General features: G+C 33.3%; 1 protein-coding gene and 1 long non-coding RNA gene across 3 annotated transcripts in view; both read right to left on the reverse strand.

Moving 5' to 3' along the window:
• LOC125670753 (uncharacterized) overlaps positions 1–16,750 on the reverse strand; it is a 115,770-nt gene extending 99,020 nt beyond the window's left edge. The window contains exons 1-4 of the mRNA XM_048906106.2: positions 16,596–16,750; positions 16,312–16,500; positions 16,019–16,213; positions 14,639–14,836 (exon numbers count right to left, since the gene is read on the reverse strand). Of these exons, the coding sequence (XP_048762063.2) occupies positions 14,639–14,836; positions 16,019–16,213; positions 16,312–16,500; positions 16,596–16,665 (652 nt within the window). The 5' untranslated portion in view covers positions 16,666–16,750. The remainder of the gene's footprint in view (positions 1–14,638; positions 14,837–16,018; positions 16,214–16,311; positions 16,501–16,595) is intronic.
• LOC125670764 (uncharacterized) lies at positions 1,990–10,842 on the reverse strand. 2 transcript variants are annotated; one of them, XR_008802613.1, is made up of 4 exons: positions 9,942–10,842; positions 5,031–5,155; positions 3,033–3,213; positions 1,990–2,407 (listed from the first exon to the last, which is right to left on the reverse strand). It is a non-coding gene; the product is annotated as an uncharacterized LOC125670764 (long non-coding RNA). The 2 variants fall into 2 exon arrangements; XR_008802612.1 differs by lacking the exon at positions 9,942–10,842 and having other exon boundaries at positions 5,031–6,005.
• Positions 16,751–18,877: the final 2,127 nt, after the last annotated feature.

Here is an 18,877-nt window from a genome sequence, read left to right on the forward strand (position 1 = left end):
CATAATCTACAACGCTCATACCCCTTGGTCCAACAAATGTATAATCATTGTCCATTCCTAAATGGTGCTGACCGTTTTGAATTCTTAGCCCATTACTTTTACATAAAGACAGTAACTTGTTACCCAAGTCATTAACAACCTTGTCTGGGTTCGATCTAACTTGGAGTTGTGTATCTGAACCATAGAATAACAATTCTCTCAAATCACGTAATACATCATTATGTAGTACATCGTGTAGAATGAAATCACTTGAGTTGGAAGTTCTAGCATTAGTATCACCGATTAGCATGACTTTACCCAGGCTCATATATTCAACAATGTGGTTTTCTAAGTCGCTAAATACATCACAGTCATAGGTTTGATAAAAAGTGGAACTACTAGGGGGTATATAAACACAAGCTAAATAGACATCTCCAAGACTTGGCATTAAAAACTTGTCAAGTTTAAGCCATATGACAGTGTCGTGCATATTCTCTAGGAAAGAAAGATATTGTTTTAATTCATTGCGTATTAAAATAACACAACCCCACCTTGTACTGATTTTGTTAATTTTCGTGGAAAAACATAACTATGGAATCCTTCAACATCAATACAGAAATCTTTTTCGATCCAACATTCTGTAAGTAAAGTAATATCATACGAAAGAATTTAACATCTGAATTTAGAGTCATTAAATTTAGAGACAAACCCTCCATTAATGTTCCAGCTAATTATTTTAACGAAATCACTCTCCGCGCGCTCCTAGGTCTCATCATCGCCTCCAGTCACCTCGATTTGTGTCTCCACGGTCTGCTGATCCTCGTCCAAATCGACCTCGTTTGGTACCACGTACAACTTGCCGTCAATGAAGAGCTTATCGACTTTAAGCACGGCCCTCCTATTATTCCTCAATGCTCTCTCCATGACTGGGATGAGTGATTTTCGCTTCTGAACAATTTGTTTTGGGAACTGCTCACACACACTGAAATTACTATTTTTGGCCTTGAATGCATTGCTTCTTATGTTCTCCCTGACTCGAAAACAAGAGAATTTAACGACTATTGGCCTGCAACTCTGTTTCACAATAGTCATTAATAATGTTGACACAGTTTCTCTTCCATGACCTCTATACTCTGCGAGTCCAAACAAGAGCAAGTTGTCCCTCATGCTACGTGCCTGGAGATCTGTAATTTTAATGTGTAACTGTTCGTTAACAAGTCTCAATTAACCTCTTTCATTGTATCTTTCATATCAACTTTTAGGTGATCTTGTGCTTTTCTAATTTCCCCCATCGTCTTCCCCATATTTCCTGTGAATTTCTCCTATTCTGAACAGTTTCGATCTTGTCACATAAAGAACTCAAATCTTTACTTACTTTGTCAATTTAAGAGATTTTCACGTTGAGATCATTTATACGGATCATCAATTGCTCCACCCAAGCAGGCTGTGCCGTGTTCGAATGGGTTAGCGGTGGTACATTGTTGAATTTGTTTCGTTCGGCGGTATCACCATTTCAAGTGTTCATCGACTTTGCTGACTTATTGTTTAGCTTGGGAGTAGATCCATCTGAGGACAAACGTCTCTTATTGTCGTCCGACATGTCTGATATGTCCATGCGTGTTCACAAGTCACCAAAATTACACAAAACACTTTCCAAATAGAACAAAATATAAAACTTGTAGCCTTTCAAAAATCTCGACCATCCATTTTCAGCGCATGTGCATATCTATCTTTAAAGCACGCGACTGAAAGAGCGTAATGATTTGAAAAAATACAACATGTGTTACAAGGATTTCACAAGGATTATCATGCCAATCTTGTAGTCTCCTAGCTCCAATATACAGTGCACCGTGCAATGTACATAAAAGGCAGAGTAAGACGAAGTGTGACGTCATGTCTATGTTTTGACGTACGTCACAATACGACTGTGACATAGGCAGATCTTAGGAGTTCCTTTTACGCAACAAAATATAATACATGAGCTGTCCCATACACAAAGAGCCATTATGGTAAAAATTATCAAAATTAACTTTTTAATGACATATGATAGCCAACAACATTAAAAAGACACGTGTGATGTTTAGTTCAAATATTCAGCATATTTACTGAGATATAGGCTGTCAAATGTTAAGATAATATTTCAATGACGTTACAAAAATGACGTTTAAATGACGTTAATCGTTCTCTGAAACAACTGTAAATTTCACTTATTCTCCGTGAGAATCTGGACATGTTATGTCCCTGAAACGTTCCCGGACATGTGGTCTGATATGTCTGTATAAATATTCATGTCGTTCTCTACTGAGTCCGCCTGGTGTTATCTCTGGAGGTAGATTCACACTGCTTTGGTCGTGATTGCTGAGGATCACTGGGACCTTGTTGTCGCCATCTGCATCAACGCTGCATAAAACAACTCCAGGCAGCAGTGCTGAAAAAGTGAAGTGATGAAAGAATAAAATCCACAAAACATTAATGTTATAGATCGTTCATATGACTTGGTTTACATTATTATAAACTGATATGTTTTGAAAATAAAATATTCGAACATATTTAATGCTTAAAAGTTAAAGTACATATGAATATATAAAATCAGCTGACAAGGGTATTCAAACAGCTGCGTGATTTATTGTATTAAAGTTGATTGTCGTGTTCATGCTGTTCCACGTGTTAAAATAAAAACAATAATCTTATGAGACTATATGTACAAAAAACATTCATTTTACAGTAATATATATTTGATGAAGCTGAAGATAACGAACAGTGATCAATCTCATAACTCCTATAAGAAATACAAAATAGATACATGCAGTTGGAGAAACACGGACCCCAGGACACCAGAAGTGGGATCAGTTGCATCTGGTCACACCCGCGTGAGCCCTATATCTTGATCAGGTATGTGGAGTTATCCGTAATAAAAATCACTGTGCCGAGAACAGTCTAACAATCGGTATAAAACATATCAAACAGCATTTGACCCAATGAGAGGTTGTATTGGCAAACTAGATCGTTATAATGACTATAGAATGTACAAAAATATATAAAAGATATAATACCTGTCATACGGGGTTTTGCAGGATTGTATCTGATTATGGAACTGGTGGCAGATTCATCTGTCTGAGTGTATTCCACCTACATTGTTAATGATTCACCGCTAAAAAAGTAGAGAAATGGTCAATTTCTGACGGGTGCTCCCTCTGTTTGTGTGTCTGGGTTTGTGTTTCGGCGTCTGAAATACTAAATCCTCACTATACTGTTTAATTACATTTGACCTGAATGGTCAGCCAATTGATGTTGTTGACAAATTTATTACCTTGGTGTTTTATTCAACTTCAATGGTAACTAGAATTTGTACGCAAAACAATTAGCATGCCAAGGTGTTCTCATTAAAATAAAAAGTTAAAAATATATGCCTTAAACAGAAACAATATTGACACTTATTATACATATGTAGCAAATATTTTGAATTATGATTATGAAACATGGGGTAGTCATAGTGTTTGAGATGTAGAAACGACACAATATGTTTTAGGTGTGTGAAGAAATATAAATTCTGCCTCCGTGTATTTTAAAATTGGGAGACTACCTATGAAAATCATTCGATATTTTAGAATGTTCACATTTTGGTTTAAAGTTTTACATAGTGAAAATTGTAATATTAGAAAATGTTATCATGTGTTAAATTACAATTGTGATAGAATGAAAAATTGAAGGAAAACTAGGCATGCTACATTTAAAAATGTAAAACTTATACGATACAATTTGCATTTCGACAAACGATGTCTCTTCAGTGATGCTCAAGCCGAAATTCTGGAAATTCGAAATAACAGTAAACTTGTTAGAGCTAAAAGAAAAATTAGAGTGCCAAAAACTGGAGCCAAATTCGTCCAAGGATAGAGCTATGAATGAAGGAGATAATCCTTAATTATGAAATGAATTTCTAAATTTCATCACAGCAATTAAATATACATCCGTATTTTCAAGCTAGTAACGAAGTACTTAGGTACTGGGCTGTGAAGACCCCCGGGGACTAAAATGTGATGCTATTTATAAAACAGAAGTTGACCACTATATTTTTTTAAATGTTTAATTCAGAAAATTGTTTTACAAAGTGTAGATTTTACAAACATGTTATTGGTCACTTTTCTTTACAATATCAATATTACCTTTGTAAAGCTATACCTAATATGTACGAAAGGCATATTAGTCAAATTAGATTCATCATTTTCTCACAATCTTGAAAATCAAACAAGCCGCCATAATGATATACTAGAATATATAATATGTAAATTCTGTAAAAAAAAAACCAAAAAACAAAAAAAAAACAACAACAACAAAAAAAAAACAACAAACAAATGACTTGGAGGATGAATACCACTTTGTATTAATTTGTCCTCATTACGAGGAACTTCGTCATAGAAATATTAAATTATATTATTGACCAAAAGCACGTGTTTTTAAATTTGTGCAATCGTTAAGTGTTCACGAACTTTGTAATTCAGGTAAATATGTCTTGCACTTAATTTTCCAGAAAACATTCTTGTTTATGAACTATTCTCCATAGAAATACTTAGATATAGTATATGTATGTTTAAATTTGTACACCGACATACAGTGCTATTTCGATGCATTTATTTATAGATGTAACATTAGAATATGATAAGATGTATTCGTTAAGCAATAAAGAGATTATAAATATACATTGTGCAATTTGATCGAGGAATAAATACTTTAGAGAAAATAACTATAACATCCTGAGGAAAAAATGTGTTTTACTCATTTTCAGGATCGTATTTTTATTGGTGGAAATATAAACGTAGAAATCGTCCTAATAAAACTGTAAAAGGTCAAGAAAAATCTTTAAAATCCCCAGAGAGTTAAACATCATGTTGTTTTCAACTATATAATCAATGTCGACACTATTGCATGTACATTCGTCGCGAATGATTACCTTTCAACAAAATCTTACAATATATATGTATAGTGTTACTAGCTTTCAAATTTCTATTACTCCATCTATTTGGAATTTTACAAATAATAGAAAAGAATCTTACCTCAGCTATTTCTATTTCTAGCACATCTCCCGCTTCAAAGTGATGAAACACGCGATGCAGACCTCCGTAGCTTAAGGACGACAGACCCAAAGACGTACATATGACGTGAATCAAACTGATGTATACTGTGCATGTACAACAAAATAAAGGAAAACAATACTATTGCTACGCTTCACTTCACATCAGTGTCTTCGATTTACCTGTGCGGATAGCTTCGACAGGTAACACGTACATCTCCGATACTAATTTAGAGGACATCAAGAAGAAATTACATCACGTTTTGGAACACCACGCAGTGCTCAAAATTATAATAAACATATCGTACAGTAGTAAATCATTCTAAATATTATATATATTTGGATAAATATATATAGAATGCCTTTTCTTTTCGTGAACGTGCATACATTTGCAGTAAATATGTCAAAACTATACAAAAATGCGGAGAAATATTTCATCTTTTATCTATTGATAAAATGGAATAAGCAAAGAGTTTACAATCTATACCATTCACAATTACTTCAAGTAAAAGGCAAAGACAGAAATACTATTGTACTTATAAAAATGGCATGTATGCTCGCCATGAAAACGCATCGAATGTGGACGACTATTTACCTGGGCCTACTCGTAATATCTGTAAAGGACCGCAGATGTACGTGTACACTTGTCGAAAATACTCTAGGTAGTAGTAAAACTCCCTTTATTTGCATAATCCATGAAACAAAACGATAAACCCCATTTGCATTCCAACAGTAAACAACATTGTCCATTGTACAGACTGCGACACACTTAGCCCGTGCCGATCAGCTATCTTCAATCAGGGGAAGTATCAGAGTATAATATTTACCCTGTATTGTACATGAATCCTTATACCATATGATTTACTGGTCAGAGTATTGCAGATTTATAAATCAGGAAATCATTTAGGTACATAAATTTGCATATACAACACTGTACGAATGTATGGGATGAGAGAGAGAGAGAGAGAGAGAGAGAGAGAGAGAGAGAGAGAGAACCGATGATCTTGTAATAATCGTGCTCTTATTAAGACAAATGATATCGTAATTCAATAAAAAGAGAAACAGTACTAGTAACTCAATATTGCTCTCATTAATTGATAATACAGATTTATTTGATTCATTTAAAGCACGCAATAATTAAAAAGTAAACATATTTTTAAATAATGTTATTTTCAATTACTTTATTTTATGTTAATTTGGCGCTCAATAGATATTATATATCTATGCCATTTTGCGTTATTACATTCTGCGTCGAACTCGACGCAAATTGTACTAATGCAAAATGTAATAATCGAGTTTATCGTATTATGCGTCGTTAATAAACATCAAGGGGAGAGGACAAGAGTGTCTGTTATCCACCTTTAATAACAATATCCATTTTTTGTTAGTTTGTAATGCAAATAAAAGATACATTGAGTGACAACCCCTCCCCCACTTACCCCAGCTAGAAAGTTCTGATAAAATAGTAGAAGACACACACCACCACCAATTAAGAAAATGAAGATATGAGGCACTCATAGTAGAGGACTCTAACCACCCCATCCGACCCCCAACGATGGAAGAAAATGAAGTGTAGGGGGAAATTATTGAGATAGTCAAAGTAAAAGACTCTTTAACCCTTCACCCCACATTAGGACTTTGAACATCGGACAAAACATCTTGGTTTGTTTGGGTGTTTTGTTTTATTTTATTGCTGTTTTCGTTCATCTTTTTTAATTATTATTTTGAATGGCAAGAGATTTTGAAGAATCTAATTTTCCATTTTTTTCCCTGTTGTACCCCCTCCCCCATGAAAAATGACGATACATGTCTGGTTATTACATGTACATTTTACTTTGAAACACATGCATGTATACTAATTGTATGGTGCATGTAGAATTGCACCCTTTACCAAGTTTTCCTTCATTTACACAGTGTAAGGAATGGTAAACCAAAATCACAAAACAAAATGCATAAAGACCAAGATATTTTCAAGCGTAGGAACTTCATTCATGAATACATAAATACATGTATTTAAAAAAATCGCATGCATGCATTGCAGGACTATAGCATTTGTGTGTTTTAACGTTTCTGTAACATGCCATAATGATTACTCTGAGGCTTGCGTGTAATTTATTCATAAATATTTTCATTTCGTAGATCTGGCGCAATGGCCATACCGCTGTACGTAGAAATTTCAAATTCAAATGTATTCGATAAGATGTTAGTATGCATAAATCAGTAAAATTCGTGTTGAGGTTTTATTTGATATGATACAATGTCAATATACTGTAATGTATTAGTAGGATATACAAAAGGCAAGAGTATAAACATTTTCTTTTTTCATTATCAGTATCAATATCTATATGATCACGAAAAAACATTATATAATTTATATCCGGATTCATTTATACCGATTTAGATATCAATAAAAACAAAGCTGCATAGTTTGGGAGAGGGGTTTCTAATGAGTCTGATGAAATTAAAAGAAGGAACCCAACATTTGTATTCAAACTAGATGTACTTCAAAATGAATTCATGTCTGCTCTGACTGAAAGCATGATTCTAAATTCGGGAACGAATCTTGCATACAAAATAATTAATAGGGGAACACATAAATTCGAGCTCCTTTGGAATTTAATGAAATGTAGATATGCACCTTTCTTTCAACACGAATTGATATGTTGTTTCGGGCACGAAAACAGGGGGTTGGGGTGGGCAGGAAGGCTGGTCTGCTTTTCCCCACTTTTTTGGACAATTTACTTTTTTCCCGTTATTCTAACATACAAAGTCAGTATTTTCTACATGCACAGTTCAAACTAATATTCTTTTTTTAAAAATGTGTAATGAATTCAATTATAAGCATCAACTCCTGTAAGTTTCCAATATATTGTCAATCACAATTTTTAAATAGCTGGAAATTTTTAATGCTTGTAAGCTTACATTTATATAAGTGATCAATTTTCTTTCCTTCTGTGAAATGATATATTATAAATCGAAGTAGGACGCTCTCTCTCTCTCTCTCTCTCTCTCTCTCTCTCTCTCTGAATATGAACATACAGGGACCGTAAATAATTATGTGGTTCCAAAAGAGACAACAAAACTATATTTTCGTTTATAAATTTCCTTTCATATGTGTCTTTGTGTAATGAACTGTTTATTATGGATTGCAAATGTAATACACGCATTTGCACACAGATGTATATTTTCGATCATTATTCCCTTATTTGTATATGATCATCGAGAAATTTTGAATTGTGCACGCAATATATCCAACCAGATATTAGATTCCCCATTTCTATAAACTGCAAAACCTCGACCAGACAAACATTCAATACAGGAAAATTTTTCGACTCTGACATCTCCCCTGATTGAAGACACCCTGTTTGGCACGGGTGAAGTGTGTCGCAATCTGTATAATGGAATGACAACGTGTTGTAAAGTTCTAACGAGATACAAATGGAGTTTATCATTTTGTTTCGTGGATTTATCAGAGTAAAGAGAATCTAATATTTTCGGTAAGTGCACATCTCCGATACCTGTTGAATAGACGCCCGTATTTGATACTTTGTTTCGCGATTATACCTTGTGCATTGCATATTATGCATATGGCATGCACCTTTATTTTGCAAGAATTGATATAAATAATATATTTTATGCTCTTTGTTTATTCCATTCTATCAGTATGTAATTGAGAAATGATTTATCCGCATTTATTTTATTAGAAAATGCAAATACTTGCATGCACTTGCAAGTATGCAAGAAAAAAATTTTGTTGTTGTATTTTTGTCTAACTTATCTAAACTTCCAGAATGTTGCATTAGTATACAATCAATATTTTGTAATTTTGAGCAAAGCATAACATTTTAAAATGTTATTTTATTTGTTTCTCATTCCCTATATATTACTATCGGAGATGTGCACTGGTCGAGTCCACCTAGAAAAATCACTCAGGTGTGACAATCACATTTGGGGTATATACGGGTAGAGTAAATTAGGCTACCTGAGAGAAATATGGCGGATAAGATGAGAAAGGTGTACGTATTTATTAATTCATGTCAGCTTTAAGCAAAATGTTTTACTGTACATAAATGATGTTGTCCCCATTCACAAAATCAGTCTGCTTCATGCATCAATGACGGGTTTAATATTGAACAGTTAAGAAATGCATGCTGATATTGCACACTCACCTTATATGACAACATTGATGAATTCCCGTCTATTTTGGAGTATTTTGAGTGAAAAGGGATATAGTTTATCAACTAAATACTTTAGCTATATAATAAAAGGGTTATTTAACTTATATTGGTGAATATTGGCACTCGTTGGCTGTCAAAATGCATTCGCAAGTTCGTGCACTTTAACAGCCAACTCATGCCAATATTCACCAATATAAGTTCAATAACCCTGTATTATTTTAGTCCAGTTATTGTAAATCCACTGTAACGCTTACAAATTTCATTTCTTTTTAAGAGGTTCATCTGAAAGATGTTATAAATTAAGGATGACAAAGTACATGTTATATGGCATCTTCAAACAGTTCAATAAGTACATGCATTTGGATACATGCTTTTAATCAGATATTGATTTTTTTTAGAAGGGTTAAGAAATATGACAAAATGTGCATATGACATCCGTCATCTCATGGTGCAATGAGGTCTATATCGGGATGATTAAATTTGGTGCAGTTCAATATTGACACCACCCCTGGAATATTATACAATGATTCAAGACTTATATATAATTGATAAACTTTTTTCCAAATTCATATGATTATTTAGCCTAACAGAAAAGCATAAAATCACAAGTAAAGCACTTATCTATCTTTACAACCTTTCCCTTCCTCCCAGAAAGTCAAAGTGGCTGACCATATGTTTTTTCTTTCTTTGTTTTTCCTCATTAATGCATACTTTACCTGGTATCAAAATTCTGTGTTGTAGAAACAAATTAGGTCTGTCGTCCTTAAATATCACATTCCCCGGGAAGATTCACAGTTTTCCAGGAAAAGAACTTCAGAGTACTTCACGCTTGTGACGTCAACATATACATGTCTTTAGTTGTGTCACGAGAAATACATCATAACTGTTCAGCGCTATTCATTACCGCTACATATGGAGTTAAAAGCTGTTGTAAATTTGCTCGTCAAACATCGATTGAAATTGCTTTCTTGGTGTTGTGTATAACACCATTTTCATCTCTAATATTTGCGGTGGAAATTTGATACTACACCATGACATTGAAATCGTTCATAATATGCATGGAAAATAACAAAAAGAAAATGTTTTTATAAGTGCAAAATTGTTCAAAGACATATTTTTAGAACTTTAAAGAATCCGGGTGACTGTTCTATATCAGTAAATTCTGTGAAGGTTGATCTTGCTGTAAAAAGTTGACGGCGTGTCATACTTCATACATAAAACAAACGTCATCAGCATACCTGTATTTTTACCGGAAATTCGAAAGCATATTGTACACTACGTAGATACGGTAAATTAAATAGCAAGAAATAATTTAATAAGATTTGAAATTGTTATTTGCTTTCAACACCTTTTAACTCTCACTTCAAAGCGTATTCCTCGAATGTGCGGAAATTAAATAATTATATATCCTTTTTACTTACCTGTGCAGTTTTCGCCTGTATGACCGGTTTCACATTGCAGACATGTACCGTTGTTAATGTCACACATGTTACAGTGACGAGGACAATTAAGTTGACACATTTCTCCAAATCTCCATTCTCGACACACAGTGCATTTCTGATTCAGAACGTCACACTCCGTGCACGAAGACGAACAGGTTTTACATACAGATGAACAGTCCCCTATAATGGATGTACCGTGGTAAATACCCACAACCAATAATCACATGTTATACAGCTGCAATAACACTCTTGTTCAAACTTTACCATTAATATACTGTATCTATAATGTCTATATAACTGACCTGTGATATACTGTATCTATAATGTATGTATAACTGACCTGTGATATACTGTATCTATAATGTATGTGTAACTGACCTGTGATATACTGTATCTATAATGTATGTGTATCTGACCTGTGATATTCTGTATCTATAATGTATGTGTAACTGACCTGTGATATACTGTATCTATAATGTATGTGTATCTGACCTGTGATATACTGTATCTACAATGTATGTGTAACTGACCTGTGATATACTGTATCTATAATATATGTGTAACTGACCTGTGATATACTGTGTCTATAATATATGTGTAACTGACATGTTATATACTGTATCTATAATGTATGTGTAACTGACCTGTGATATACTGTATCTATAATGTATGTGTAACTGACCTGTGATATTCTGTATCTATAATGTATGTGTAACTGACCTGTGATATACTGTATCTATAATGTATGTGTAACTGACCTGTGATATACTGTATCTATAATGTATGTGTAACTGACCTGTGATATTCTGTATCTATAATGTATGTATAACTGACCTGTGATATACTGTATCTATAATATATGTATAACTGACATGTGATATACTGTATCCATATTGTATGTGTAACTGACCTGTGATATACTGTATCTATAATGTATGTGTAACTGACCTGTGATATACTGTATCTATAATATATGTGTAACTGACCTGTGATATACTGTATGTATAATGTATGTGTAACTGACCTGTGATATTCTGTATCTATAACGTATGTATAACTGACTTATGATTTACTGTACCTATAATGTATGTGTAACTCACCTATGATATACTGTATATATAATGTATGTGTAACTGACCTATGATATACTGTATCTATAATGTATGTGTAACTGACCTATGATATACTGTATCTATAATGTATGTGTAACTGACCTATGATATACTGTATCTATAATGTATGTGTAACTGACCTGTGATATACTGTATCTATAATGTATGTGTAACTGACCTGTGATATTCTGTATCTATAACGTATGTATTACTGACTTATGATATACTGTATCTATAATGTATGTGTAACTGACTTATGATATACTGTATCTATAATGTATGTGTAACTGACCTATGATATACTGTATCTATAATGTATGTGTAACTGACCTATGATATACTGTATCTATAATGTATGTGTAACTGACCTATGATATACTGTATCTATAATGTATGTGTAACTGACCTATGATATACTGTATCTATAATGTATGTGTAACTGACCTGTGATATACTGTATCTATAATGTATGTATAACTGACCTGTGATATACTGTATATATAATGTATGTGTAACTGACCTGTGATATACTGTATCTATAATATATGTGTAACTGACCTGTGATATACTGTATCTATAATATATATGTAACTGACCTGTGATATACTGTATTTATAATGTGTGTAACTGACCTGTGATATACTGTATCTATAATGTATGTATAACTGACCTGTGATATACTGTATCTATAATGTATGTGTAACTGACCTGTGATATACTGTATCTATAACGTATATGTAACTGACCTGTGATATACTGTATCTATAATGTATGTGTAACTGACATGTGGTATACTGTATCTATAATGTATGTGTAACTGACCTGTGATATACTGTATCTATAATGTATGTGTAACTGACCTGTGATATACTGTATCTATAATGTATGTGTAACTGACCTGTGATATTCTGTATCTATAACGTATGTATTACTGACTTATGATATACTGTATCTATAATGTATGTGTAACTGACCTATGATATACTGTATCTATAATGTATGTGTAACTGACCTATGATATACTGTATCTATAATGTATGTGTAACTGACCTATGATATACTGTATCTATAATGTATGTGTAACTGACCTATGATATACTGTATCTATAATGTATGTGTAACTGACCTATGATATACTGTATCTATAATGTATGTATATCTGACCTATGATATACTGTATCTATAATGTATTTGTAACTGACCTATGATATAATGTATCTATAATGTATGTGTAACTGACCTATGGTATACTGTATCTATAATGTATGTGTAACTGACCTATGATATACTGTATCTATAATGTATGTATAACTGACCTGTGATATACTGTATCTATAATGTATGTAGAACTGACCTGTGATATACTGTATATATAATGTATGTGTAACTGACCTGTGATATACTGTATCTATAATATATGTGTAACTGACCTGTGATATACTGTATCTATAATATATATGTAACTGACCTGTGATATACTGTATTTATAATGTGTGTAACTGACCTGTGATATACTGTATCTATAATGTATGTATAACTGACCTGTGATATACTGTATATATAATGTATGTGTAACTGACCTGTGATATACTGTATCTATAACGTATATGTAACTGACCTGTGATATACTGTATCTATAATGTATGTGTAACTGACATGTGGTATACTGTATCTATAATGTATGTGTAACTGACCTGTGATATACTGTATCTATAATGTATGTGTAACTGACCTGTGATATACTGTATCTATAATGTATGTATAACTGACCTGTGATATACTGTATATATAATGTATGTGTAACTGACCTGTGATATACTGTATCTATAATATATATGTAACTGACCTGTGATATACTGTATTTATAATGTGTGTAACTGACCTGTGATATACTGTATCTATAACATATGTGTAATTGACCTGTGATATACTCTATCTATAATAATATATATGTAACTGATCTATGATATGCTGTATGTATAATGTATATGTAACTGACCTGTGATATACTGTATCTATATTGTATATGTAACTGACCTGTGATATACTGTATATATAATGTATGTGTAACTGACCTGTGATATACTGTATCTATAATATATGTGTAACTGACCTGTGATATACTGTATCTATAATATGTGTGTAACTGACCTGTGATATACTGTATTTATAATGTGTGTAACTGACCTGTGATATACTGTATCTATAATGTATGTATAACTGACCTGTGATATACTGTATATATAATGTATGTGTAACTGACCTGTGATATACTGTATCTATAACGTATATGTAACTGACCTGTGATATACTGTATCTATAATGTATGTGTAACTGACATGTGGTATACTGTATCTATAATGTATGTGTTACTGACCTGTGATATACTGTATCTATAATGTATGTGTAATTGACCTGTGATATACTGTATCTATAATGTATGTATAACTGACCTGTGATATACTGTATTTATAATGTGTGTAACTGACCTGTGATATACTGTATCTATAACATATGTGTAATTGACCTGTGATATACTCTATCTATAATAATATATATGTAACTGATCTATGATATACTGTATGTATAATGTATATGTAACTGACCTGTGATATACTGTATATATAATGTATGTGTAACTGACCTGTGATATACTGTATCTATAACGTATATGTAACTGACCTGTGATATACTGTATCTATAATGTATGTGTAACTGACCTGTGCTATACTGTATATATAATATATGTGATATACTGTATTTATAATGTATGTGTAACTGATCATTGATATACTGTATCTATAATGTATGTATAACTGACCTGTGATATACTGTATCTATAATGTATGTGTAACTGACCTGTAATTTGACATTTACTGCCTCTATATCCATCCTGGCATTCACATGTACCGTCCAACTCATCACATGACCCAGGTACACATCGAGGAGAGCATTCATGTTCACACCAGACACCATAGTGTGACCCGTCACAAGATTGACAGGTGCTCTCTGGAGTACACTTTGTACAAGGAATCCCCAGAGTGTTTAATTCACAAACTAAAATCATTCAGATAACCTGAATTACAGACACATTAAAGACAGTGAAATACATTGCATTATACACATATTTAAGATATTCATATACAATCTATCATTCACTCACTAACTGATGGACAGGCATTTTTCACTGATAAATGCTGATAATGTGTTACTGTGTTGATGGTACTAATAATTTCTGTGGATATTGAGAAACTTTGATATTTAACATAGTTTGTACTGTGAGTTGTGATATTCACCGATTAGAGCTCAGGAAATTACTGTCGGTACATTCTGCAGTAAAAAGTGACGATACAGTCTGTGGCCGTTGATCTCATGCAACATGTGAAGATGGGCCGCGGACGGGGACCAAAATTGACATGATAAAAGTGGTGTTAAAACAATTTTTGATGAAAAACACTATAGAAGAATGAGACATGGCCAAACTGCAGATTGGTGTTTATTTTGTTATAGGATGTCAATCTCTATCTACATATATAAATCTTGATACAACATTCATAAGTGTGCCTTATATTTGTTACATATTCAATGACACCAGTCTGGATGATCTAACGTATGTATTTGGTAAACTAATAACAATCAAAAATTAAACACGAATCTCTCAATTGTTTTCCTCAAATAAAAAGAAAGTTGTAATAATTCTTATACACAGAAATTCAAGAAGTATAATCAAGTAAACAAATTAAAAAGCTGGATTCTTCCATGTACATTTTTGTGTTTGATGTTGTATTTCTCTCGATTAGATGACAAACAATATGTACATCACGAAAAATTGTTTTAAAAATATTTGTTTTGAAACACATCGAAGTACAAACAAATTGAATACCAGATATTCCCAGTACCAACAGATGTTATCAGCACCAAGCCCATCAGTAATCATCAAAACCAACAGCACATTAACAGTAATTATCAGCAAAGAATGACGTTCTCAGTACGTTTTCTGTCCAGTACTGTATGTACTGCATTAAACTGTTTTAAGGTTTTAAAATACCCAAGCTAAACATTCGCTGAAAGTATTCAAGACCCCAAATAACAATCTCATTGAAGGAATTCGAATAACGACAGAAAGCATTCCAATTCCCGATTTGTACTTTCATACAAGCTAACATATATTTGTCGAACTATGTATGACTAATATACAATTCAATTCAATAGAAAGTTAATTATCTCCCACAACTATACCTTTGAGTTTGCATTCACATAATTCCAAAGCTCCATAAGTTGTCCTATTGATAATGATGACATCTCCATACAAGGGTCGATCACAATTGATAGTTTGGTTGAAAATTACAAACGTAAAAGGTAGTCGTACATCTGAACAGACGTGTTGAGAAGAATATTCACTTGAGTGATTCTGTACTTGTATTGCATAATTGCCTACAAAATAAATAAATAAATGTTTGATAATTGAAATCAATAATTGAATCAGTTGATTAGTCACTGAAACAAACACATTAATTGTAGTTATTACTAACCTCCGTTTAGCCTAAGACTGACACCAGCTACGGTTACGGATTGGTTAAACTGAATTTTCCAATATTCTCCTACACCTTTCTTCGTTATTGCACAAAATGTCATGTCGTCGTCTATAGCATTGTGGGCTCCGTTTTGGAGGGTATATTCAGAGCTTTGTGAAACATTATACCCCACAAACGAACGAACACCTAAACGTTTGAATTTTAAAGTTTGTTAATATTCTGTGCAAAAATTTTATTCTAGGAAAATATATTTCAGATTTCACTATGTAATCTGTACAAACCTTCTGTCAGAGCCAAACAGACTAACACGACAATCAGCATATCCATTGTTATGTAACAAGTACCTTCCATTCAGCTTTTTCATATGCTAATTTTCTCTCTTTTATATCGGTGTGTACATTTTCATCACTCAAACCAGGAAAAATTTGATGCTTGTATTAGAATATACATGTAAACAAGATCAACACTTTATTTGGAATAACATAATAAGGAAATGATTGGTGACTGTATGAATTTGTTGACTACGTAACATATCAACTATCGACTTCATTATGAAAATACATGTACTTGTACTAAGGACAATCCTAATGCATCTATTATTTTGCATTCTACAAACGATATTTTAACACATTAGCATGTAGGATACATAAATCAATGCAGATATACTGTTCATAATGTCATGAATCCAGTAATGTTTGTCACTTTACACTACAAGTTATTCTTCTTTCAACTATAAATCCAGCTATACAACCACTACTGGTGATGTCAATATAGCTGAAAATGATGACCTGAAGTCATTTATTTTAAAAAGTTTGAACTTCATAAGAGCCTTGATCTTTCAATGGGCTGAATGTGAAGCCTACAGTAATATTGTGACACTACACAAACCAATCCTTACAAGCAGAGACGTATTGAAGGATCCAGTAAATATTCTATCAAGAAATAACCAACTGTCGTGAAGTATGTAACGCACCTCTAACAATATCGTTGTCAGGAAGATACAACTGAAAAATATTACACTAAATGTTTCATTTTTTAACATAATTTTATCCCCCCCCCTTTTTCTACAAGAATATGCTAAAATGTATTTCTGCAATATTGATTCAGACTGATTTTATTTCCCTAATGTCACTGTTTCGAACCGGAACTGGAATAGGACATTAAAACTGTGTAAACGCGTTTTGATTTTCCTCAGTATTTACGATTTATTCTCATTTTCACCACGGACTAAAGCATCGTCTTGGTCTAGTTTTGTTCTTTTCCGTATTATCTCTATGCCGTGATTAGCACACCGATTTTGACTACGGATTGTTCAGTTTATCTGATCAAGACACACACGCACATATATATAGGGCTCACGGCGGGTGTGACCTATCGATAGGGGATGCTTACTCTTCCCAGGCACCTGCTCCCATCTCTGGTATGTTCAAGGGTCCGTGTTTGCCTACTCTTTATTTTGTATTAGTTATAGGAGTTATGAGATTGATCATTGTCTTATCTTCACCTTTAATCTAGGTACAAATAGCTTGTGGATGGTTGGATTTGATATAATTTGATATAATTTTTTCAAGGCATGGGAGAAAAGGAGTGTCAAAAAAAGAGAAGGAAAGGATCGATCGGGAATGTCAGTGAAACTCATGCAAATGTTTGTGAAGGTATGGTGAGCACACTTGAATCTACAGATCAGATATTGTATGAGACACTTGGCGAGGACCAAACATATCTATGCCTACTGCCACAAAATTAAGGCGAAAATAACGAACAGTGATCAATCTCATAACTCCAATAAGCAATCCAATACAGGGAGTTGGGCAAACACGGACCCATGGATATACCAGAGGTGGGACTAGGTGCCTAGGAGGAGTAAGTATTCCCAGTCAACCGGTCACACCCGCCGTGAGCCCTGTATATTCATTAGGTAAACGGAGTAATCCGTAGTCAACTAGGCCTTTTGCAGACCCACGCTCTATTTTGTATTACTTATAGGAGTTGTGAGATTGATGGTTGTTAGCTATTTTCACCTTTCTTACATAAACACTGTACATCTGTTTGGATGTATATTGTATGCACATTTCAAAATATGTAAATGATTTCAGAAAGATATGAATAAATAAGTATTGCATGCACAATAATCAATCCGGAGTTCACTTGACACTTGCATTAAAATTCTTGAAAAGCCAGAAAAATGGATTTGGGGTACTTTTGGCCAAATCTCAAAATCCTTAATCGTAGCAAAGACTGGTTCACTACACGTATGTATTCTTCAATTCAGGACTTCGAACATTAACAGTTTTTTACTATTACTTTAAAATGGGGTGACTAAGAAATCAAACTATGTATGCAAATAAAAATATGCAGTGTGTGAAATGAACAATGGACCGATATACATCTCGATGAAAGGTGAAAATAACGAACAGTGATAAATCTCATAACTCCTATTAGCACTACATTATAGATAGTTGGGCAAACACGGACCCCTGGACACACCAGAGGTGGGATGAGGTGCCTAGGAGGAGTAAGCATCCCCTGTCGACCGGTCACACCCACAGTGAGCCCTATTTCC

This window comes from Ostrea edulis, chromosome 4 (assembly GCF_947568905.1).
Source record: "Ostrea edulis chromosome 4, xbOstEdul1.1, whole genome shotgun sequence".
Classification (NCBI taxonomy): Eukaryota; Metazoa; Mollusca; class Bivalvia; order Ostreida; family Ostreidae; genus Ostrea; species Ostrea edulis.